The sequence below is a fragment of the Mytilus galloprovincialis genome, chromosome 10, assembly GCF_965363235.1.
Source record: "Mytilus galloprovincialis chromosome 10, xbMytGall1.hap1.1, whole genome shotgun sequence".
In the NCBI taxonomy this organism is placed as follows: domain Eukaryota; kingdom Metazoa; phylum Mollusca; class Bivalvia; order Mytilida; family Mytilidae; genus Mytilus; species Mytilus galloprovincialis.
The window spans coordinates 10054253-10080467 of NC_134847.1; the positions used below are offsets into that span (position 1 = coordinate 10054253).

At 32.0% G+C, this 26215-nt stretch overlaps 2 protein-coding genes across 4 annotated transcripts in view; one reads left to right on the forward strand and one right to left on the reverse strand.

The window, feature by feature from the left end:
• Positions 1-357: 357 nt before the first annotated feature.
• Positions 358-21366, reverse strand: LOC143049802 (quinone oxidoreductase-like protein 1). Its single transcript, XM_076223541.1, has 12 exons — positions 21282-21366; positions 13021-13104; positions 10187-10264; positions 9349-9472; positions 8586-8654; positions 6832-7013; positions 6253-6316; positions 5936-6034; positions 3114-3247; positions 2596-2701; positions 1533-1578; positions 358-548 (listed from the first exon to the last, which is right to left on the reverse strand). The coding sequence occupies exons 2-12, from the start codon at positions 13078-13080 to the stop codon at positions 452-454; spliced, it is 1059 nt and encodes a 352-aa protein (XP_076079656.1). The 5' UTR covers positions 13081-13104; positions 21282-21366; the 3' UTR covers positions 358-451.
• A 2-nt stretch (positions 21367-21368) lies between these two features.
• Positions 21369-26215, forward strand: part of LOC143049800 (intersectin-1-like) — a 73114-nt gene continuing 68267 nt past the window's right edge. For 2 of the 3 annotated variants that reach the window (XM_076223539.1, XM_076223538.1), the window contains exons 1-4: positions 21369-21535; positions 22259-22315; positions 25301-25390; positions 25966-26029. In XM_076223539.1, coding sequence (XP_076079654.1) covers positions 22300-22315; positions 25301-25390; positions 25966-26029 — 170 coding nt within the window. In that variant the 5' untranslated portion in view covers positions 21369-21535; positions 22259-22299. The remainder of the gene's footprint in view (positions 21536-22258; positions 22316-25300; positions 25391-25965; positions 26030-26215) is intronic. The other variant, XM_076223540.1, reaches the window with a different exon arrangement.

The window sequence follows — 26215 nt, forward strand, 5'->3', positions numbered from 1 at the left end:
AATAATGAATCCACATTATGTAGAAACTTCGACTATTTTACATAACTTCCAACCAGAGACAAGAAGCTTGCATATACTGTAAATTCAGAAATTATTTAAAAAAATGTGACAGGGTTATAATCCCAATAATTCAAATTTGCATTTTGAAATTTTTTATATGAATTAAACACGATTTTTCTCAATACACACATGTATCACAAAAATCAAAATCGCATTTCAGTGAAAAATGACAATATCACAATTATAAATGTGTGCCATAATCTCTGAATTTACAGCACCATATACATAATATTTGTCTTAAGTCTAAATCAAAGGTTCATGAAGTTAAATTGATATCAGCTGAATTGAAATTCTAAGGAAATAAAGTAATATATTATTGATATTGCACAAATACAAGTAGAGCCCTGGATGTTCAGCTACATGTTCAGCTACATGTTCCCATCATGTTCTGCTACATGTTCACTACGGTTTTTCCTATTCTAGTGTTCTGTAATTCAGGTAATATATTCACAGCCTCCTCTAAACTCACAGTTTTAGCAATCTTTGTCCTGAAATAAAATACAAATACATGTAAAACAAGAATGTGTCCATAGTACACAGATGCCCCACTTGCACTATCATTTTCTATGTACTGTGGACCATGAAATCAGGGTTTGGCATTACTATTAGAAAGATCATATCATAGGGAACATGTGTACTAAGTTTCAAGGTGATTGGACTTCAATTTCATCAAAATCTATCTTGACCAAAAACTTGAACCTGAGGCAGGTCAGACAGGAGAAGGAACAGATGATCTGACGCAGACCGAAAAACATAATGCCCCTAGTAGGGAGCATAAAATCATCAAAAGTACCTGATATAAGGTCAGAATAACTACATGCATAGTCTCTTGGCTTCACTTCTTCTAAGTATTATTAAATGAGTTTCTGGAGTGCTGCATTTGACCTAAAGTTTTAATAATTGTGTTAATAATGATTAAAATTGAGAATGGAAATGGGGAATGTATCAAAGAGACAACAACATGACAATAGAAAAAACAACAGCAGAAGGTCTCCAACAGGTCTTCAATGTAACGAGAATACATTGAGTGTTGGTGTTTATTGACATGTTCAGCACTATCAATTATTTTGCATCAGTAATTTTTTATTTGCCTGGGGAAAACCACAAGCTTTTGTACTAATAAATTAAACCTGTTAATTTGAATCAGCATTACAATAATAACTGACCATTGTAACGGTAATGTGTTTTTGACTAATTATCTTATTTACACATATAGATACATATATCAAGAGACATACTGTTAAGGCATCTATATTTGAAATATTATTTTTTTTTTTTATTTTTTATTTAGGGCCAAGAGGGTGTTTATAGTTATCTACCATGTCTACTTATTGGAAGTTTAAAGTATAGCAAGATGAGAGCTTTTTTGTTTCTTTAGCTCTGTAATAAAGACAAAAGTAATACAACCATCAAACAACAACTTCACAGTTAAACAACAAGCACAAAGACAACAGAACTCAATAAAAACTTACTTTACTGTTCCTCTCTCCAGTTTGTTAATGGCATCATGAAGGATATCTATAAATCATTAAGGAATAATAATAATACTATGGATGAATTACAACCCACAATGCCATGGAACCCTTTTTATTTACCTGCCAATTGTCACTATTTGTGGGGGATTTCCCCCATGGAGGATCCCAAATGGAAATTTTGAAAGGGCGATTTTTTCCACAATTTTATACAAAACAATTAATTTTACAATTGCGATAGGGTGGTAAAAGTATGATGAAGCAAAAAAACAATATTAAATTATATTTGAAGGCCCCCTTGAAGGTTTTGTAGCTCTATATGAGCCACTTGCATGTAAAACCCCATATTTTATAAAGGTGTCAGGTATGCATGAGTGATCATTATCAAGAAGTGAACGTACATCTTTGGTAGAATTATGACTTCAAATTAAATATAGGGTCTGGAAACTGAACCATTAAATAAAAGACAACAATTTAACCTGGACAAAAATGCAAACAATGGGTCAGTTTGTCATAGACTCATGAGTATGAATATCTCTTTGGTATCTTCCAACTCTCCTTAAGGGGGTAGACCTTTGTTCCGGGAGATAACTCTTTAAATCAGTTATGCAGTTTGTAAAAGTCAAGTATCATAAATGTATTTTAAGCATTTACCTGAAACACTGATTGGAAATAATTTATGTAATCTAGAAGCTTAGAATATATTTATGAAAATGGTTGACACAAACGTACTGATGATTTTAAGAGTTATTTCCCTTAACCTAGGTCTACCTCCTTAAAACACCATTATTGGACTTCACAGAGGTTCCGGTAAAATGTTGATGTTACAAAAGAAAATAACCAACCCCAAAATAGAAAAGTGATTGTTGTATGACATCAATTGTTGAAGGGCAACATGATTTGATAAATAAACCAAGATAAAAATAAAACACATAAATAGTCAGGACGATGGAATGAAAATGATTCAATTCTGTTTGCCATGATCAATACTTTGAACTGGCACGCAATTGGTTTTATCAACCCAAAGAAAAATGTTACACATAGATATCTATTTAAAGGATACGTTGGTATCTTCCATGCTGGGCATATGACAAGGTCCACACATTTTCAAATAGAAAGTTAACACTAGCACCTCGTAGAAATAACTGCTGGCTATCTGGTGGGTCAAGCTGCAAAAATACAGATTTAAACATTTAACAATTTATACTTGGATGCTTCACACCTTTTCATATCTTATTATCCCAGTCATCATATGACTTTTACAGGACTTTAATGGCCAATTGATGATCAATGAAAATGAACAGGGAACATAGATTAAATGGTCATAACTTTTTTGTTCCATGGTGTATTTTACCTTCCAATCCTGCGTTTTACAGTTACTGCATTTTCATATAAAAAAATATTAGATGCCTGCGTTTTCAATAATCATCTTACCTTAAAGCAGCATAGAATCAAACATTGTTTTCTTTGTTAAAGTTGTTATATATGCTTTTTGTTATGATAAAATTTCAATAATATATAAAAAATGACTACCAAATAATTTTCAAAAGTAATTATAGATTTCAGCAGTATCTGATTTACCTGCAAGTCACTTTGGCTTGTGATCCATTTCCCAGACATCCCCAAACAGGATATGACATCATGCTTATGAAGGACAGGATATTTTCTTTTCTCCTCAACTTCTCGTTTGTCCTCATCCTGAGTAAACATTCTCACTAAAAATAGATATATATTAATATTATTAATTCGTATATTTTAACTAATTTGATTCGTTCAGGCATAGTCACATGTTAAACTATATTTTGAAGGTACAGAGAAAACAGCGGATAGCAAAAAACATATTGCACAGCAAAAAGCATATTGCACGGTTATTTTTAGAATACCTAAAAACCGATCTACTTTGTGATGTCATGTAATGAATTTCATGATATTGTTAGAAGTTTTATTTAAGAATTGAATGCTGCTTTTTGTAAATTTATTGGGGTGTAAAAGCATTGACCGAAGTACATTTTGTATGAAGCGCGGAAGCGCTTCATACTAAAAATGTGCGCACGGTCAACGCTTTTACAACCCTATAAAGTTACAAAAAGAAGCATTCAATACTTATAATTACATTTTTTTTAGCTAGAATCATGAAAACACGATTTTGATCAAGTTTTCATTTAATTTACCTGTGCACTTTATTGTGGGACCTCGTGTCATCATGAATGATAAATGTTATTGTCTAATACAATTGTTTCAGGAATAGCACGTGATGTGCAGTTAGCCAATCAGAATAACTTATTATAATGAAACATACATCTAATGTAATTATAAAAAAATATCTCTAATCGATTAGTTGAAGAAAAAAAAAATTCAAATACATAAGATGTAAAAAAAAAAAAAAAACATCAAAAAATAAAATAAAATAACAACTAATCTGTTGTTATTGTCTAGGAGACAATATGATATCTATAAATCCCAACAAAAGCAATTGACAGTCATGATTTTGATAAAATTATGGTAAAAAATTAATAATATAACAATTATAGCCTATTTATGAGGTTAATACAGGATATATCGACCCAAAAAAGTCCTAAGTTAATATACTTCTTTCAGGTCAAAATATCCTTGTATGGACCTCCTAAAAAGACTATAATTTTATAATATATTTGCAATTTTATTTGGATATATTCCTTTTCAGGACATTCATCAAGTAGAAATCTTATAACCCTCAAAATTGCTATTGAGCACATGATGACCAATAGACAGTGTATAAAACGTGTAAGTAAGCCAAGGATATTTAACTAGAGGTTCTTAAGAGCCTGTGTTGCTCACCTTGGTCTATGTGCAAATTAAACAAAGGACACAGATGGATTCATGACAAAATTGTGTTTTGGTGATGGTGATGTGTTTGTAGATCTTACTTTACTGAACATTCTTGCTTCTTACAATCATCTCAATTTATAATGAACTTGGCTCATTAGTTACAAAGGAAAATATTTTGTTAAAATTTACAAAAATTTACAAAATTTACAAAATTTACAAAAATTGACTATAAAGGGCAATAACTCCTTAAGGGGTCAACTGGCCTTTTTGGTCATGAGGATTTATTTGAGGATCTTACTTTGCTGAACATTATTGCTGTTTACAGTTTATCTCTATCTATAATAATATTCAAGATAGTAACCAAAAACAGCAAAATTTCCAATTCAGGGGCAGCAACCCAACAACCAGTTGTCGGATTCATCTGTAATTTCAGGGCAGATAGATCTTGACTTGCAAAACAATTTAACCCCATGTCTGAATTACTCTTAATGCTTTGGTTTCAGAGTTACAAGCCAAAATCTACATTTTACCCCCATGTTCTATTTTTAGCCATGGTGGCCATCTTGGTTGGTTGGCAGGGTCACCGCACACATTTAAACTAGATACCTAAATGATGATTATGGCCAAGTATGATTAAATTTGGACCAGCAGTTTTAGAGGAGAAGATTTTTGTAAAAGATAAGAAAAAATTACAAAAAAATTGGTAAAAAATGACTACAAAGGGCAATAACTCCTTACGGGGTCAACTGACCATTTTAGTCATATTACCTTATTTGAAGATCTTACTTTACTGAACATTATTGATGTTTACAATTTATCTCTATCTATAATAATATTCAAGATAATAACCAAAAAACGGTATAATTTCCTTAAAATTGCCAATTCAGGGACAGCAACCCAACAACAGGTTGTCCGATTCGTCTGAAAATTTCAGGGCAGATAGATCTTTACCTGATAAACAATTTTACCCCGGTCAGATTTGCTCTAAATGCTTTGATTTCAGAGTTATAAGCCAAAATCTACATTTTAACATTATGTTCTATTTTTAGCCATGGCGGCCATCTTGGTTGGTTGGCCGGGTCACGCCACACATTTTTTAAACTAGATACCCCAATGATGATTGTGGCCAAGTTTGGTTTAATTTGGGCTAGTAGTTTCAGAGGAGAAGACTTTTTGTAAAAGCTAACGACGGACAGTGACGCCGGACGCCAAATGATGGGAAAAGCTCACTTAAAGGGCCAGCTAAAAATGTATCACAAAAAAATATGATGCATTTGTCCAGTTACACATTATTGGTATGTTAAGATTTCATTGGTAAAGGGAGATAATTATAATTTCAATAAAATAATTATGGAAATGGGGAATGTGTCAACCAAACAGTAGAAATCTGCTCTTCTTGTACCTTTTCTGGCATAGTCCTGTAGAAACACAATCAATTACCATTTTCTTGAGAATATACTGAAGTCAAGAGTACTTTTCATATTTTCTATCTTGAAATTATTCATCACAAATGTTAACTCCTGTGTTGCTTAACAACATCTCTTAAAACGGAGAAAACGATATCAAAAGTATAAAAATGTTTATTGTCCCCTTACCTCCATTATCTATAACAACATCCACACCAACACCTCCTGTCTCTTCCATCACACTGCTCACCAATATATTACTTCTCTTCTCTATGTCAATAATCTGAGCTGTAAAAAAAGTTCTTGAAGTCATATGATTCTTAAAATTAAGCAAAAAAAAAATGAATATATATTATACACTTTGACCTATAATAGTTTACTTTTATAAATTGTGTCCTGGATGGAGAGATGTCTTGTTTGCACTCATAACCCATCTTCTTATATCAATGTACCTTACTAAGTCTTAATCTATTTTGAAAACACTAAGATATAGTAATATGACTTACCAACTGGTGGGTTTACTTTCTCTAGAAACATTTGTTCATCCTGACTACTAGCTGTAGTTATAACCTAAAGTAAATGTAACAAGTAAATCAATAATAGATCATTGTATTAAAAAAGCACAGGAACAAATCTTTAATTATTTAAATTATATAATATATGTCTGTGGTACAATTAAACTTTAAGAAATAAAAACCCATTTTATTTTCTGGTCCCATATTTTAAGTTCAATTGACAAAACAGCAATTTCTGTAATTCTATCTGTCACTTAAATCATGTTCCAGAAAATTATGTAGCTTAAAAAATTAAACCAAATAGAAAAAAACCAAAAAAAACCAAACAACCTCTTACAAAAAACTTTTCAGGAATTACAGTACATACTAGGTGATTTTCTTAAAAAATTACCTTTTCTAGTTTTGAGTGTATCACACCAAAACAAGTTATAAATTTAGTACACATAATATTTACTAAAAGTAGTGAGTATTTCAGAGTGAATCACTGGCTTTCACTGTAATCCCCACTCTTTAACAGTAAATAATAAGTTTTTAACTTAAAAACTATATTGTGACTTGTTTAATATTAACCTTGGCTCCCCATTGTGTAGCTAACTGTATGACGACATGCCCAAATGGTGTTGCTCCATCTATAACTAGGACTGTATCTCCTGAACAGACTCTGGCTTGATAAAACAAAGCTGTGTATGCCTTCACACAGTCACCAATCCCAGCTGCTGCATCTTCAAAACTTAATCTCTCAGGTTTCTTTACTGAAACATAGGAAATAAAAAATTATAATTAAAACAAGAGTGCACACACTGAAATGTCACATAAACTTAACATTAACCAAGAAAACTTAACATCAATGAAACATGAAAATGAGGTCATCGTCAGATAAACCATGCCAGGCAGACATGTACAGCTTACAATTCTTCCATACAACAAATATAGTTGACCTATTGCTTATAGTTTAAACAAAAAACAGACCAAAACACAAAACTTTACACTGAGCCATGTAAATGAGGTCAAGATCAAACAAAACCTGTGCAACTGACATATAGGTCATGAATTATTTCCATACACCAAATATAGTTGACCTATTGTGTATAGTATTAGAAAAAAAGACCAAAACTCAAAAACTTAACTTTGACCACTGATCCATGAAATGAGGTCAAGGTCAGATGACACCTGCCAGCTAGACATGTACACCTTACAATCATTCCATACACCAAATATAGTAGACCTAATGCAAACAGTATAAGAAAAATAGACCAAAACACAAAAACTTAAATATAACCACTGAACCATGAAAATGAGGTCAAGGTTAGATGACACCTGCCAGTTGGACAGTCTTTCCATACACCGAATATAATACTAGACCTATTGCTAATAGTATCTGAGATATGGACTTGACCACCAAAACTTAACCTTGTGCACTGATCCATGAAATGAGGTCGAGGTCAAGTGAAAACTGTCTGAAGGACATAAGGACCTTGCACGGTACGCACATACCAAATATAGTTATCCGTTTACTTATAATAAGAGAGAATTTAACATTATAAAAAATCTTAACTTTTTTTCAAGTAGTCACTGAACCACGAAAATGAGGTCAAGGACATTGGACATGTGACTGACAGAAACTTCATAACATGAGGCATCCATATACAAAGTATGAAGCATCCAAGTCTTCCACCTTCTAAAATATAAAGCTTTTTAAAAGAAGTTAGCTAATGCCACCCCAATCGGATCACTATCCCTATGTTGAGCCTTCTGCGACAAAAGTCGCAGGCTCAACAAGAAGTATTTTCAGATGCCAGGTAACAATTAAAAAAACATTTTCAGATGCCAGGTCATGACATTCTCTCGATTGTAAAATTAGGTCATTTTAAATTTATTCATCAAATTTACAAAAAGATGAAAACAAATAACAAGAAATGATAAAATTGATTACTTTTCAGAAAATAAATGGCTGACAAAATTAAATTTTGTCTAAAACATAAATAAATTTAGTTTGTTATTAAAATATAATAAAATGACCTTTTTAATGATGTGACAACTAGAAGTGTTGTACCTTATAAAGAGTTTAAAAGTATTTAAAGTAAACGTGTTAATTATCCAGACCATATGAGTATATATCTATATGGTCATGACGTATGGTCTAAATACTCATATGGTCAAGAACAAAAACATTACCAGCATTTTTTTTGTTATTTGTTTTCATTAGTATCTGCTGAGAAATTTATAAAAGCTTGTCACAACTTCCTTTCTTAATCTCTAAAGCTCTTACAAATAGTGTTTATATTCTCCAACAAACTATTTACAATGTCTCAAGATCTACTTACCCACATCATATTCTGACACACAACAAAATTCTCCACATCCTGGATAGTAACTGTCTACAGGTATAATTCCTGAAAGTATGTATAGAAAAGTTATAATAAATAGAAGGAATTATAAATATCAAGAACTACAAGTCCAAACGCTTTATTATTGTCAAATGAGAATGAATAAAAAAATTTACATTGAAGTATTGAAGTCAAACTTTTGTTTCGTAGGTTTGATTATCTCAATGAATATTATTTTTTGCAATGATTTAGCTGACAAACTTTTTTTTTCTTAGTTTTGCTTACAATGATGAATATAATTTTTCATTCAAAATACTGTGACTGTGAATGCATCTGCTACCTCTAAAAACATCCAGATAGTGGTGGAAAAAAAGGAAAACTGTTTTGTCTTGTCTTTCGTATCTTGAATATGATATGAACCATACAGTAAACTGTATTTATTAGTTATCTCAATATAATCTCCATTAATCAAGTGCAAGATAGTTATATTGTAACTGCAGTAACAGGGGATATAATAATCATATCGTACAGCAAATATGTTTTTTTGTGAAGGAAGTAATTTCAAACACAAGTAATCATTCAAAAAGAACAATTACTAGGTTTGGACAGTCAGAATCACAAACTTTGTCGTTCAGTTACTAGACCTGACTTAGCAGTAGGGTGATTTCACAGATAAAAGTATGTCATTGGGATGTTGCATCACTAATATTTTTATTGAGATATTTGTATTCAAAATATACTCACCAACAACCATACTCACCAACAACCGAGTCTCCTACATGAACATTAGATACACCTTCTCCTAAGTCTACTACCACTCCGGCAACGTCATGACCAACTATGTACTTTTCTCTGGGGTTCTTTTTATACAGTTCATTTAATGCCTTGGGGAAAAAATAACAATTTCTGATTATTTTGGCTGTTGAATAAATAACTAAGTGCTGTTGATTGTTAGATATAAATTATGAGTTATATTACAAGATGATAATGATAATCTTAGTGTTAGAGTATAAACAAAACAAAAATGTGTCCATGGTACATTGTTGTCCCAATCCCACTATTATTTGCTATGTTCATTGGTCTGTGAAAGTGGGGTCAAAACTCTAATTTGGCATTATAAGTAGAAAGATCACATCATAGGGAACATGTGTACTAAGTTTCAAGACTGGACTTCAACTTCATCAAAAACTACCTACACCAAAAACTTAAACCTGAGCGAGACGGACGAACAAATGTCCAGACAGACAGACAAACAGACAAACGAACGGAAGAACGGACACACAGACCAGAAAACATAATGCCCATAATTGGGGCATCAAAATTACCTTTCTTTCAAAAGAGAATATCTAAAATGATGATCAATAGTTAAGTTTAAATTAAATCATTTGGCAAACTTACAAAAATGGCCAATATTTATGCCAATGTTTTTTTTTTATTTTGACTTGTGGTACCATTCTTCTAATTACCAATAATTACTACAAACATTCTTCTAATTACCAATAATTACTACAAACATTCTTCTAATTACCAATAATTACTAAAAACATTCACATATATTTGGAAATGCCAGTACATGTACTATTGGTATTTTACTTTACCTTACAATTTGGACAAACTAAAGCACAAGACTTGATATGGACAACAATTTCATATTTATCTGGAGTTGGCTTCTCTATCTAAAAAAAGTAAATATAAGCATAACAGAAGAAAACTGTAAATTAGAATAGTTAATATACAATTACATAATTCATAAACTTGTAGGTTATTCAGTAGTCTATCTGAATTATTTTGCAAAGAAATCCCCCAACTCGAGAGTTTGTTTTCCTCCTTTTTGAAGGCTCACTGAGACTTAGGGATGAAGAACCACAATAAAAGCCCTGTTTATTTTTTTTATGTGTTTTTGCTGTGCATTTACTGTTTTAATAAATCAAATATTATGAAAGGAGAAATCTAGCAATTTTGAAACTTGCAAACCTTTTAAAAATAAGCTGTTAGTTTTCTCGCTTGAATTGTTTTACATTGTCATTTTGAGGCCTTTTATAGCTGATTATGCGGTATGGGCTTTGCTCATTGTTGAAGGTCGTATGGTGACCTATATTTGTTAATTTCTGTGTCATTTTGGTCTCTTGTGGGGAGTTGTCTCATTGGCAATCAAACCACATCTTTTTTTACATTATATACAGAAATAAATTATTAAAAACATATGTGCACTTAGCTGTGATTCAATATAATCATAAATTACTCTAAATGATGTTTAATTTACATGTGTTAATCAATCAACAATCTATCAATTATAATTTTACTAAGAAAAAGTGGAGATAAATATAACTAGAGGCTCTAAAGAGCCTGTGTCGCTCACCTTGGTATATGTGAATATTAAACAAAGGACGCAGATAGATTCATGAAAAATTGTGTTTTGGTGATGGTGAAGTGTTTGTACATCTTACTTTACTGAACATTCTTGCTGCTTACAATTATCTTTATCTATAATGAACTTGGCCAAGTAGTTTCAGTGGAAAATGTTAGTAAAAATTTACAAATTTTATGAAAATTTTAAAAAATTGACTATAAAGGACAATAACTCCTTAGGGGGTCAATTGACCATTTCAGTCACGTTGACTTATTTGTAAATCTTACTTTTCTGAACATTATTGCTGTTTACAGATTATCTTTATCTATAATAGTATTCAAGATAATAACAAAAAACAGCAAAATTTCCTTAAAATTACCAATTCAGGGGCAGCAACCTAACAACCAGTTGTCCAATTCATCTGAAAATTTTAGAGCAGATAGATCTGGACTTGATAAACAATTTTTTCCACTGTCAGATTTGCTCTAAATGCTTTGGTTTTTAAGTTATAAGCCCAAAACTGCATTTTACCCCTATGTTCTATTTTTAGCCATGGCGGCCATCTTGGTTGGTTGGCTGGGTCACTGGACACAATTTTTAAACTAGATACCCCAATGATGATTGTGGCCAAGTTTGCTTTTATTTGGCCCAGTAGTTTCAGAGGAGAAGATTTTTGTAAAATATAACTAAGATTTACGAAAAAAATGGTTAAAAATTGACTATAAAGGACAATAACTCCTAAAGGGGTCAACTGACCATTTTGGACCTGTTGACTTATTTGTAAATCTTACTTTGCTAAACATTTTTTCTATTTACAGTTTATCTCTATCTATAATAATATTCAAGAAAATAACCAAAAATAGCAAAAATTTCCTTAAAATTACCAATTCAGGGGCAGCAACCTAACAAAGGGTTGTCCGATTCATCTGAAAATTTCAGGACAGTTAGATCTTGACCTAATAAACAACTTTCATCCTGTCAGATTTGCTCTAATTGCTTTGGTTTTTGAGTTATAAGCCAAAAACTGCATTTTACCCCTATGTTCTATTTTTAGCCATGGCGGCCATCTTGGTTTGTTGTGCGGGTCACCGGACACAATTTTTAAACTAAATACCCTAATTATGATTTTGGCCATATTTGGTTAAATTTGGCCCAGTAGTTTCAGAGGAGAAGATTTTTGTAAAAGATAACTAAGATTTACGAAAAATGGTTAAAAATTGACTATAAAGGGCAATAACTCCTAAAGGGGTCAACTGACCATTTTGGACCTGTTGACTTATTTGTAAATCTTACTTTGTTTAACATTTTTTCTATTTACAATTTATCTCTATCTATAATAATATTCAAGATAATAACCAAAAACAGCAAAAATTTTCTTAAAATTACCAATTCAGGGGCAGCAACCTAACAACGGGTTGTCCGATTCATCTGAAAATTTCAGGGCAGTTAGATCTTGACCTGATAAACAATTTTACCCCATGTCAGATTTGCTCTAAATGCTTTGGTTTTTGAGTTATAAGCCAAAAACTGCATTTTACCCCCATGTTCTATTTTTAGCCATGGCGGCCATCTTGGTTGGTTGGCGGGGTCACCGAACACAATTTTTAAACTAGATACCCCAATGATGATTGTAACCAAGTTTGGTTGAAATTAGCCCAGTAGTTTCAGAGGAGAAGATTTTTGTAAAAGTTAACGACGGACGACGACGGACGACGGACGACGGACGACGGACGACGGACGACGGACGCCGGACGCCAAGTGATGAGAAAAGCTCACTTGGCCCTTCGGGCCAGGTGAGCTAAAAATCTTATTTCATGATCAAGAGTAAATTTTGTCAAGAAGGGGAGATAAATATGAAAATCTTATTTAATGAGCCAGGATTATTTTACTAAGAAGAAGGGGAGATAAATATAAAATCTTATTTCATGATCAAGAGTAAATTTTGTCAAGAAGGGGAGATAAATATAAAAATCTAACCTCCTGATCAAGGATTTGTATAGTGACATGTCACTATACAAATCCTTGTCCTGATCCATGGGCCATTTTATTAAGAAAAAGGGGAGACAAATCTAAAATTCTTACCTCCTGATCCAATATAAATTTTTGCTGGTTTAATGGACTCAAGATATAAATTCCTTTCATTCTGTGTCAGTAACTGTAATTAAACTGCAAACAAATTAATAGTTAAGTTTCTTGGTTAGAAAAAAAAATGATTTGTTATTTCCTTCGTTTTATTTTTGCTAGGTAAAGAACAAATGCAAACGTTTACTTCTTGAATACAAATTACACAAATATTTCTTGGAATCTTAGCTTTGTATGATTCAGACAAATAAAGAAACAACGTCATAAGTTCAGTCTTTAAATATGATTTCAGAGAAAGATTCTTGGTATTTTTGCACAAAGTAAACACTAAATATAAGCATAAGATATACATGATATAAACATGTTTATTCTTAAAATATGAAAGGGTGACAGGATATTGCTTTACCAGCATTTTTTAAGATACTTAAATAGCTGTATTCAATTGATTAAATTAAGGAACTACTGCTAATGCTCAGTCAGCTCAATTTGACAAACAAAAATGTAGATCCTGGGTTTGAGTCCTGCAGGACTCCAAGGAGATTATTGTGATTTTCAAATGAGAATGTGAATCAATGCTCTCCTGCTACATTTGACTCTCAATTCAAAAACCCACTGTGGTTAGAGATGATATATATCAAGAATGTTTTAGAGTCATAATGGATATCATTAAAGCAATTAAAAGTTTCGTAACTATTTCTGTTTTGGGTTACTTACTTGTTGTTTCTTGCAGGTACCTATCATCCTGGCTGGGCTTGTCTCTTAGGAATGCAGTGGTTTTCCGTAACCTTTTTTCAAATGGGGCCAGGGCTATAGGCAATGGGGAAAATGTGTTGTATAACATGTAAATTGAGAAAAAATAAATAATTGTTTTTCATAAAAGTTTAATGAGGTTATTTATTAAAATTCCAATTTTCTATTATCATGATTATAACCAATTTAAACAAATCATTTTTTTTCTTGGTGCATTTTAATATATCGTCAGTTTTTTTTTATATGAATGATAAAAGAGGGACGAAAGGTCAAATTCATAAATCGAAAATAAACTGACAACGCCATGTCTAAAAATGAAAAGGACAAACAGACAAACAATAGTACACATGACACAACATAGAAAACTAAAGAATAAACAACACGAACCCCACCCAAAACTAGGGGTGATCTCAGGTGCTCTGGAAGGGTTAGCAGATCTACATGTGGCACCTGTCATGTTGCTTATGAGATAACAAATCCAGTAAATAGTCTAATTCGGTGGGTCACATTTATGAAAGGGAAGGGGAATGTAGTTACGACGTAAGGAACATATCTGATATCATTTGTGAAACTTGATTAAATTGGGAATTTTCAGTGTTCATCAGGGGCGGATCCAGGATTTCCAGTTAGGGGGGGCGCAAAGTTTTATTCAAAACATATTATTTCGATACTGCATGCAAATTTTGTTGGGCAAATTCCAAACAATTTTGTCAAAAACTCAAAAATTATTACATCATTTGTACCTTTTTTAATTACGGAAATTTCCTATCCGTCAATCAGCTCCACTATTTATTTTTTCCTTCACCATCAATTTGATAGTTTCGATGTGATTATGTAGATTTTGTAGGAGAAGTTAATTTATTTTTGAGTGATTTGAATATATATAGTAGTTCTTTCGTGTATTTTCTGTAAATAAGTTATATTTTTGTTAATAAAATTTTGACTTTATATAAAAGTTAACCAAATCCTTCGGATAAGAGGTTTTTCCGGATAATGACTATAGTTGACGTTGTGTGAAAATACATTGTATGCCTCAGAGCAATTAATATGCATGCAAGTGGTCGGGGGAAAAGTACTATTGAAGATTCGCAGAGATTTGGTGTGTGACAAGGTGATGCTAAAACCAACTTCTCTTAATATTCTGCTTTCAGTGGGCGAATCATCAGTGATGTTATGAGACTTGCACCAGAAGGCAAAATTGGTGCGTCTTTAAATTAGATTGATTGATTGATTGTTGGTTGCTTAACGTCCAGTGACAAATATTTCATGCATGTTCAGGACGAGAACAAGTTAACAATAAAAACAATAGGTAGGTTTTGTCATAATAGAGGCCATTCGGGATGATGATCGGGAAAATTTAGACTGCCACTGGAAAATGATGGTATATTGGATTGGGACCGAAATTTTCCATTGCAACATGCCACCTACGGACTCCTCAAAGAGTTGATGCAAGGGTTTTTAACGTGCAAAGAACGTGACACTCCCTTTACATGAGGCATCAAACTTAACGTCCCCATTCTTACCGGACGTGACTGCGAACTTGATACATCCCGCACAGCCAAACGGACGCCCCACTTCGTTTTACTGCCGGTCGGGAGAAGACCAAGTGATCATGTTTCGTTTCCCCAGTCACCCTTGGGGAACTTTAAATTAGAAACAACAGAAATCCATATATGTGATCAAACTGATCGACATGTATCCTCACAACCTGACACTTTTATACGATCTCGCGCTCAGTTTCTTCCTTGTAGATTGGATATGAAAACAGGGTTTTTGTGTAAAAGACAAACCTAAAAAAAACCCCAGAAAACTACACAATTCAGACACAGTGGGGCCAAGGGATATGAAATATAGAGTTTAGCTCTGAACTCAATTTAGGGGATGCCATATCTGCTGCAGGAAAACTGAAGTATATGTTAAGACTTTCAGAATTACACCAAGGTGTGTCTGAAAATATCAAGGATACATTAAAAGAAGAACAATTACTTCACCCTGCCACCAGTGCTCTTATGAGATATGTCCTCGTTTTGATATTTCTATGGAAATGATGCCCGCATAGCTTGTTAATAGATATAGGAAGACGTGGTATGAGTGCCAATGATACAACACACCATCCAAGTCACAATTTATAAAAGTAAACCATTATAGGTCACGGTCCGGTCTTCAACACGGAGCCTAGGCTCAAAAGTTCATTTGTTAATTAACTGGTGAAAAATAACACAAAGGCACTTCTGAACCGTATATTGTCCTTAAAGATAACAAAAATTCGTAAATGTATGGCTATTACAAAATCAATCGTTTCTGTAGCAACATTCGCCCCATTACATTTGGGATTGGCAGTGCAGGTGCATCATGCATCATATGGGAATATGGGTCACGAACATTGATCCAAACTTTGTACTTACAATTCTTATGTGTTTCCTATGCAAAGGTAAGACTATATCTGACGAGTTTGACCGAATCATGACGGTATTTCCGCTGCAGATAGCATTTGTACTCAAAAACTGTGTTTGTTTTGAACAAACTCTGTCCTGCGCCGAACTTGTTCTTATAAAACAGGGAAGTATCTTGTAATGCTAATACGCGTACTGAATCCGCATATGATGACTAAGAGATTGATTCATGTCCCTATTTTGTGAATACTTGAGCTATTGTGTGTCGCTTTTAAAAGTTATATAAGGATCATGACTGATTTTGAATTACAACATTAGAAAATTGGCATTGCATTGTATAATTTTTCATCCTTCCCTTAAAAAATTAATGAGTTAAAGGGAAAATTCGCGATTTTTTACTTATGGTTTAAATATGTTCATTATGACAAAATATATATATTCACAAAGTTTTATCGCTATATGTCCAGTAATAAAGGAGAAATTCAACAATTAATGAAATTTTTTTAACTACTTCCTGTAGGTCGTGACGTTTTCTCCTGGTTTTTGCATGCCGGGATTTAAAATACAATCAGTAAAAGTCTTGGTTTTTAATGATATTTAAACGTAATCGTAAGCGCGCCGATGACTTATGGTTTATCTAATAAACATCCGATAATAAGAAGATAAGACGCACAGACGTGCAATTGTACACATTCATGAGATAAATTTTCTATGTTAAACGTATATATTCGAATTATTTTAGTAGACAACCAAAAAAGTTATAAGTTTATTAGTTAATGCATTTTCGGACTGATATATGAGGTGAACAAATTAAAGTACAATAATCTGTAAAGACAATATGTTGGTGTACTCTTATTGACCTTTTACTATCTCTGCTTTGGCTAGATTTATACGATGTGTGTATTCACGGTTCTGTGGCAAATTGAATACTCTTAGATGGCTTGTTGAAAGGTAAATTGTTATTTGCACTTCGGTATTTAACCACGCCTCTAGGGCACACCTTGCCAGGTGTGACTGTCTATTCGGATCAGTGGATTATAAAACAAGGGAGCATTCAATATACACATCTATAATACTAATTCAAGTTTCAAGTTTGTTACAAATAAAAATAGATCGCCGTGGAATTATTTAATTATATTTGCTGTATCATTTATTTCAATTCAAATAAATTAATTTACTAAGTAATAAAATTTAAACAATTTTCGGTTAAGACGTCAAACTTAATTCATGTGTCAGAATGAAATGATATACACCTCTTGTCCTTGATGTATGTCTCATTAAAAAGGGGGAATTAGAAATAGCTTTACCAAAGCATTTTGATTTTCTTTATTAGGCAAAAAATGTACGAGAACACTTACATTTAGACTTTTGAAAGCCATGTATTAATGTATATCTGAAACTATCTGAAGATAAGTAGATAAATCTACCGAAGCGGAGTATAATATGTACGAACAAAGAAAAATACTTTTGTTTTTAAATCTTTGCACATTCATGATTAATTATTGTTATATATTACTCATTCAATTACTTAATTGGTACCTAAAATATGTCTACCGCTTGGCATTAAAACTCGGTGTAGTAGGAAGGGTTTTATTACATATACTAGATTATATTATTTGGATGAGGATTTGAGCTATCCTATAAAACACATTTATTAGTTAACTACATTCGAGCTCAAAGGATATTAACTTAAATGATTCAATTAACTTTACTCACATATTACTTATATTTCAATCTTATGATTTTTGCGTGCTTGTTTTTATAGAACAGTTTATATATGGTCCAAAAATTTATCATAAAATCATAAATAAAAATATCTTGTTCGGAGAATGATAGTACTATAACAGTGGTTCCAGTCAGTCAAAAGAGTCAGATTTTGACGAGTATGGTCATATTGGGTACGCACTAGAGCCAGGGTATACCGAAGAAGAGCTCCATAAAATGGAAGCTGCAGAAAGTTCCCGAAATCAAGATATCCTTAGCAACCATCGCTAGTTTTTAAAACACAGATTGGTGTTCGTGTACTAACTGCATACTTATGCCGTTATTAACGGAATGTCTATGTTGCCACTAATTTACTCTCTTTGATCGTAATATTGAATTGGGTGAATGCATAAGTAACAGCATCGATTTCATAACAGTTTGTCTGAACCCGGTTGTTCTTGAAACTAACTATATAAGTTTTTTTTAAGTACAATCGTATTCATATTATACATGTTAAATGAATGAACAAATATTAAACCTATCTGTTTATTGTTTTCCGTCCATGTCTGCTCATCGCCAGAAATAAAGTTTGTCGCACGAAAAAATGGTGTTAATTCCAGAGTCAAAATTTAAAGAACTTATTTTCCATGTTTTCTGGTATTGTTCGAAAGAGAATTGACCTAACAGAAGAATTACTATCTTAGGCTGTCAGTAACACATGTAGAGTAGTGGGTCGTTGTTGGACATGCAAATCTTATAAAGTGTATCATCTGTTAAATTTGCAGGTCACTGAAAGGGGAAATTCCATACGGAAGTAGGTTTTGAGATTGATTTTTTTTTATATCCAGTGACACATTTTACATGCGTATTCTTGAACGTTTGATACATCATTTACTCTCAAATTGCAAAAAACGAAAACTTCCACTTGTATTTATAGTATTTGTTGAAATAGTCCTCGTCTCACAACGTATAATACTCTATCTATTTGACCAACGATGTTCAAAAACAAAAGACAGCGAATTTTATGTCATCTTTCCCTATTTTTGAATGTAACTTATAAGGCTGTTCAACTGGCAAGAATACCGCCAGAGACATATATACATGTCTCTGATACCGCTAAAGCGAACAAGCAGTTTATTCTTTAAATTGCTATCATATCACGGCAAGAAAGAAAATAAATCCCGAAATTGATTTGAAACTTTAATACTCAATAGTTTTCCTAGAAAATACTCACACCCCTTTGGGATTATTAGTGTACGTCCAGTTGCATATATTTTACAGGAATGTCGGAACAATTGTGATGATGACGAATTTCTTCCTTTATTCGAGAACAATCTAATTGATACATAAAACTGGGATTTTACTATGTTCATAACTTCGATGAACCAAAGCAAGATATATATCGACCTGTATTTAAATCAAACTGGTTCTCTTCTTCTTCTTCTTCTTCTTCTTTTGGTATACAATATAGTCTGATACATGTATATATTTTAAATTGCACTATAGTTCCGTAACTTTCTATCCAGGCGTATAAGCCAACATCGACAAGTGCGTACATTTTTTAAATCAATATTTTTGGTATGTACCAGTCTGTCCTTTACTATAATTGACAAATTACATTTTCCCAAATTAACCCTCGGAAAAAATATGTATATAGATTTTTATTTCTTCAAATCTTTTTTTTTTTTGTGGTATTTTTTATATTTTCATAAATAATATTCTTTACACCAGAAATGTTATTTATAAACAAGCGTACGAGTTAAATTATTGGCATCATATCACTTTCGGACACACAAGACAGAGATGTGTATTATACACCTGATAGTTCAAAATGGAAAGTTATAAGTCTGCCGTGTACACTGATCAATACCTACAGAAGTGAAACGATGCATGAACTTGCAAACCCGACAGGAAATCGCTTGAATACCCGGACGTGTCACCTGAGTCCTCACACCCCTCACAATACCTTTGGGAGTAATACCTTTAGCCATGCTGGTGATCAGATGAGGAAAGATCCGAATTTATTTGAATAAAGTTTATTACTTTAAAGAATTATGAACGAATTAGATTTTTGAAAACAATTTTCACGGAACACTTATTTATTATTTGAACTGTGACTCTTTAACTAATTCCAATATTAACAGTTTAAAAATACTAGATATATAATAATGGTCATTTAAAAAAAAATAAGAACATTTTCCGTATCAAGTTTATAGTTAGTCAGATAAAACAATCGTACGATTGACAAGATATCGACACGCAATTACGACTACATCGGTTACTGTAGTTTTGGTCCTTTGTGTTTTATAGACATATCGTGATTATAATCGTAGAAGATGACAAGATGGCGGAGCGTAGAAAATTGATGCTCAAATTTTAAAATCGATGTTGATCTCTTATCTAGCGGAATAAAACTTTAATATCTATAAATTTGAGCCTTTTTATACAGAATGGACATAATATCAATTTTTGATTTTTTTGCGAAGTTTCCCTTTAACTTTTTCAACCAGGATTATCCCACTAAAAAAATTATCATGCACCAAACTGACTGTTTTACAATCAATTATTTTTTAAACCTCGCATTCGCCTCGGGTGACTATAGTATATTTTGTGTTATAGCTGCTCTGTCCAGACTTTGCAAATACACAATATGTATTTATCTATAACTAGATACTAATTTTCACAAAATAAACAACCTTTAAGATGCAAAATTAAAAACACTGAACATTTCAGCGCTTGAATTTTGTTTTTTTCAAAGATAGAAAAAATATTGAAATAATTTGATAAGCTCGTGTTTTATACTTTAGAAAATAATTCTGTAATATACTATAGTGAAATACTATACACAATATGAAAGTTTATGGATGTGAAAAGGTCAAGGCCACTTCTTCTTTTGCTATGTCTGTAAATGGAAAAAAATCAGAAGATTCCAAATCAACGCCATTTTGTAATGGCAGTTTTTCATATAAGTAGTCAAATTTGTCGTTTTAACATCGTTTATAGCATATGCTTATGATTGAATCGTTTTTGTAGCATTTTATTGAATAAATATCAGAATATTTCTCCTTTTTGTCCTTGTGGTTGAAATGTTGATATTTTTAGGTCTGACCTTAGACCTCAATTTCACAAAATTGTGACCACTCTGGATTTTTACGACCCAACTTTTCTTATTGTACACGTTTTCCTCTTTCCATCGATATATAATTTAGGTGTGTGTTCTTCCGGACCATTAAAGTTTTAAAAAATGAACTGTGGTTGCAGTACTATTATGATCACTGGTCAACAGTAGCTGAGCCTGATGAGTGATGTGTTATTTGTTTACTGGAGTTTACCACCACAATGTCAATGATAATGTTATTTTTGGAATACTCCATGTTTTAAATATATTTGGTAATGTTAAGTGTTATGAATTACCATCAGAGTAATAAACCCATTCTATTTCTATTTTTTAGCAGACAACTGATAAAACGAAACCGGAAGTTCTTCTCACGCCTCTTGACCACAATGCATTTCGTTTCCGGTTTTGTTGGGGTGTACACTGCAGAACATAAAATTAGGATTTTAAATGTTTTCCCTTTACTTTCGTGATTGCAACCACTAAATTTACGGAAGACATGTGTGACTGTTTTGTAGAGACGAAACTTTGAAATGATTCTTTTTAATTTAATGTAAGCACTTGCTTCCAAATAACTTATCTTCCATGGGCCGTTTTTTGACTGTTTCAGTGTTTGATATTTTTTAAGCTTCAAGTCCATCACACATAAAATTCAGCAGTTAAATCACAACAGTTGTTCCAACATTTTGAACACCTTTATATTATTCAACTTCCAACACCTTCAAGAAAGAGTAACCTTACTTTTATTAGCCTGAAGTAAAAGGTTTATGATCTTGCCACCTCAGACTCAGTGCAAGCATGACAGGTGGTGTCTGATTGGGGGCATAAAAGGCTGCTTACACCTCAACACAGACAAACCTTGAAAAGTTTTAAGACATAGCTATGTTTAAAAATATGCACTTTGTGTTTGTATAGACAAATGTATTGTATTGTAATTCATAAACTGTACATTTCCTTCAATGAATTCCATTTAACATTGTTAAAATAGTGAAAATACAGTCTACAATTATGTATGCTCATACTATAGAAAGGCGTTTTTCCGGATCTGATGACATGATTATATGCATGGCCTACAAATAGCAATTTGACTACTTGTACCCGCATGCAATAAGACATTCCTTGGGAATTAAAAAGTAAAGAATGATTAAATTAGCATCCTGTTAAAGAATTGTGTATAAAAATACTGATCAACACATTTAACGAAATTATTGAACTAACTGATCATACTGATAAACATCATCAATAATCATGATAATGTTTCTATTTTCTATTTCAGGTGAATTAGACACTATTTATAGACACTCGATAAGTGAAAAAATGGCAGGAACAGGTGGTATGTAAATCTTCTAAATTTGCAATTAAATTAGCTTAAAGTGTAAGCCAAAAAAGTGTCCCATGAAATTGTGTCTTCTTGAACTATATTTCACAGTTCATCTGTGAAATCTCATTCACGGGACAGAATATCACATTTGTAAACTATAAAAAAGCGTCTCCCTTAGTGAAAAATTGTTCCTAGTACTTGGACATAATTTCATGGAAGTTTTATAAAAATATGTCACAAGGGACAATTTTTCATAGTGTAGCTATTTTTTTTGTCCCTAAAGAAGGGAAATAATTTAGCAATCATTGAAATGTTTTAATCAATTAGTTAAATCATAATTGATATTTAAATCAAGAGAACACAGATGTAAACAAAAATGGAAAGTGGTGAATATAAACAGCTATATGACTTTTTGTGTTATGGTCAATACCCTCCAGAGTTTAATAATAGTGAAAGAAGATCATTTAGAAGGAAGGCTAAGCAATTTGAAATTAAAAACAATGAAATGTTTTATATACATGAAGACAAAATAACACAGGACAAAATATTAAAACTTGTTATTCATTAGGAGAAACTGGGTGTTTATGAATATTATTCATGACATAAATATTATTGATCTTGCTAAAAATGGCAATCCAATGATGTTAAAACAAATCATTTATTCCTACTGTATATTTAAAAACAAATGTCGATTTAGTCTAATTATTTGTTGTAAATTAAATTATTTGGTATTAGACAAGACTTTTATGCAATTTGGACATGATTTCACTTTGAAAAAATATCTAACAAAATAGAATAACTTTTCAAGGGACACTTTTACACAGAAGTGGACAATATTTTATAATAAAATTCTGTCCAGGACAAATTTTTACATGTCATAACCATGAAATTGTGTCCATGGGACACCATTTCATGGGGAACACTATTTAATCCTACAAAAGCCTGCCATTCATTGTGTGCAAGACAAAAATGATTTTTTTTTAATTTGATTAATTGTTTACATTACTATGGTAGGAGAGATTTCAATATATACAATTTTAGATGTGTGCTTTTGAATTTTATTGTTTTATACATAACACCATGAACACCAACAGTCAGCTAGGACTCAGGAGTTAAACTTGTTCAAAAATGTAAAATGTAAAAGAGACTATTTATAAGATACCATATAGATATTCAAAGAACTAGACAAAATAAAAAACCTACAGAACCTTGTCAAAAAAGATGATAAATGATGAAAAGGCAAAACACAAAACTTACAAAGCTAAAGGCTTAGTAACATGAACCCCACCAAAAACATGTGGTCTGAATTTGAAAGTAAATAATTTAATTTTCTTTATTAGTGCAGGTAACTCTTTTGGGGTCAAGTTATCTCTCTTTACAGTTTTTTAATTTATTAAATGTTTCTGATGGAGTTTAAATTGTCTGTCTTTAGGAGAAGTCTTAACAATTCAGAGAAGTACAATTTTTTGGACAATGAACATCTCTTTTGTCTGTTTATTCAATAACTACATATACATTTTTACAAGCTTTAACCAGGGAATGGTCGTGATCATGGTGAAAGGCATTGCAATGTTTCTAAGATTTGTGTATTTATTTATTATTTTGTTAGATAACAATAACAATTTTCAAGCATTTCTGGACATTATAATGATAATTAGATAGATATAAGAAGATGTAGTATGAGCAGAGATGCAACTAATCGTCGGACCTGTTAGACCTAAGGGGCAGAATTTACGCAGGTCCGGCAAAAGTCGTTGCTGTGCAGGACCTGATGGCCGGCAATATTTTAGTCTGCTTGGGTCAGCCAAAACTTAATTCCCCGTCGGTCCTGGCAGAGTATTTTGTTTATAAAATTGTGAATTTACAACCACGTTGCATGATTAGATAGAACAACATTCAAGGCTTCGATTACATAATAAAAATCGGGAGTTCAAACTGTTTTAATGATAACTATTATAGCCTGACACCTTCCAAATATCCTTCCTTAAAAATAAAAATAAAACCTTTTGCAGTATAAATTTCAGTTTTGAAATCGTATGTTTGACATCGTTAATTTATTGAAATATTTATATCAAACGCAGTTATTTAGTTGTAACAGATCTAGAGAATACACACCATTGGTTTGAAAAATGACGTAACTTTAACCTCCGTAGCAGAGTTCAAAAAATCTATGGGTCACTGAATATTCACAATATATTTTATTTTTTAAACTTTTCTTTCAAATTAGTTTTAATCCAGAAAAAAGTAAAAACATTGCCTGACTGTACCTTAAGTTGAATATCCATATCCAAATTCAATTAATTAAAGCTGTAATCCATGATCACAAATTGAATGCTTTGTTTACAATTGTTGAAAGCCATGTGCTTTTTAGCAGGAAAATTCGGGAAACCCCTTAACAGGAAACAGTTACATTTCATTGTTATTTATAGACATATTACAAAGTTTTTACATAGATTATTTTGAGTGAAAATATAAGTCTGGCAGAAATGTGATGGGTCTGGCAAAACTTCATACCCTGTAGGCCCCAATGTCTGACAGGAAAAAAAAACTGTTTGCATCTCTGTATGAGTGCCAATGGCAATGAGACAACTCTCAATCCAAATCACAATTTGCTAAAGTATACCCTTATAGGATAAAATATGGTCTTCAATACAGACCCCTGGCTTTTAAATGTTCAGCAAAATACACTTTGGCCAAACAACGGTATCAAATATCCAAGAAAATACTTTTTCCTCAGTCTTAGAAAATTGTTATTTAGGAATATAAATGTATTTCTTGTATAGATTAGAGAACAATCATGTCCACAGAGTCAATCTAGTTCTGGTAATGATCTGTAGATGGTAGATTAATTGCTCAGAGTTCAATGTTGGGTGGCAAATATTTCATATGAACCTCTTACATGTACCTAGACCAACTACTAAATTGATATGATATCTTTATTTGTTTAATCTAAAATTTTCTTTGAAAACATTGCATTCATATTTTTATTATTTTTAGGTGGAGATGCCTGGAGGATATCAGGTGAAGAGAGAATGAAGCATGATTCTCAGTTCTTTCAGCTCAAACCAGTTAATGGATTCATCACAGGTAATATATGATTTCTCATAGGATAAAAAATTATAGAAATAGTTTATTAAGGGAAGATTTGTATTTTTTAATTACACCTAGTTTACATACAATTTACTTAAACCATCAACAAAGCAGATATTAAACTGCTTAAATGTTGTTTTATGTCCTGCCCATGATTTTGTAGGATCATTATCATGATTATGTTTCCTGGTGTTGGCGTCTGTCTGATTGCTGTCTAGACAAAGTTTTAAGTTAGTTTGTGATCACATCAAATTGAAACCAAAAACAGATGTATATTTCAATAATGACCAAAATAACAAAAAATGCAAGCAACTATAGGTTATCATTCTGCCTTTCACAAGTAGAAAACCCCATACCGTATAGTAAGCTGTAAAAGTTTGTATCTGTGAAGTGACTATTTTTAAAATTTAAATGCCAATCTAGGGTATTGATCTGGATTTCGGTTTTCTTATTCATACGATTATATCATAATGAGATCAGAGCATGATGTGGTAATATAATCCTATGAACGTATATGCTTGTACCTTATTTCATATATTAGATAACCTTATATTTTGTACAATGTTTTACAGGAGAGCAAGCCAAGGGATTTTTTATGCAGTCTGGTCTACCAACACCTATGTTAGGTCAGATATGGTAAGTCAAAATGTCTGTTGACTCACAATGACAAAAATCATAACAAAATTCATAATGAAAAATTAAATACATATAACTTGTATAAAAAAGAGCATGAATTATCAATAGTATTGGTCAAAACATGCTTTACATATAACCTACATGTACAACCAATAATTAAGTCTTGAAAAACATAACATACAAACT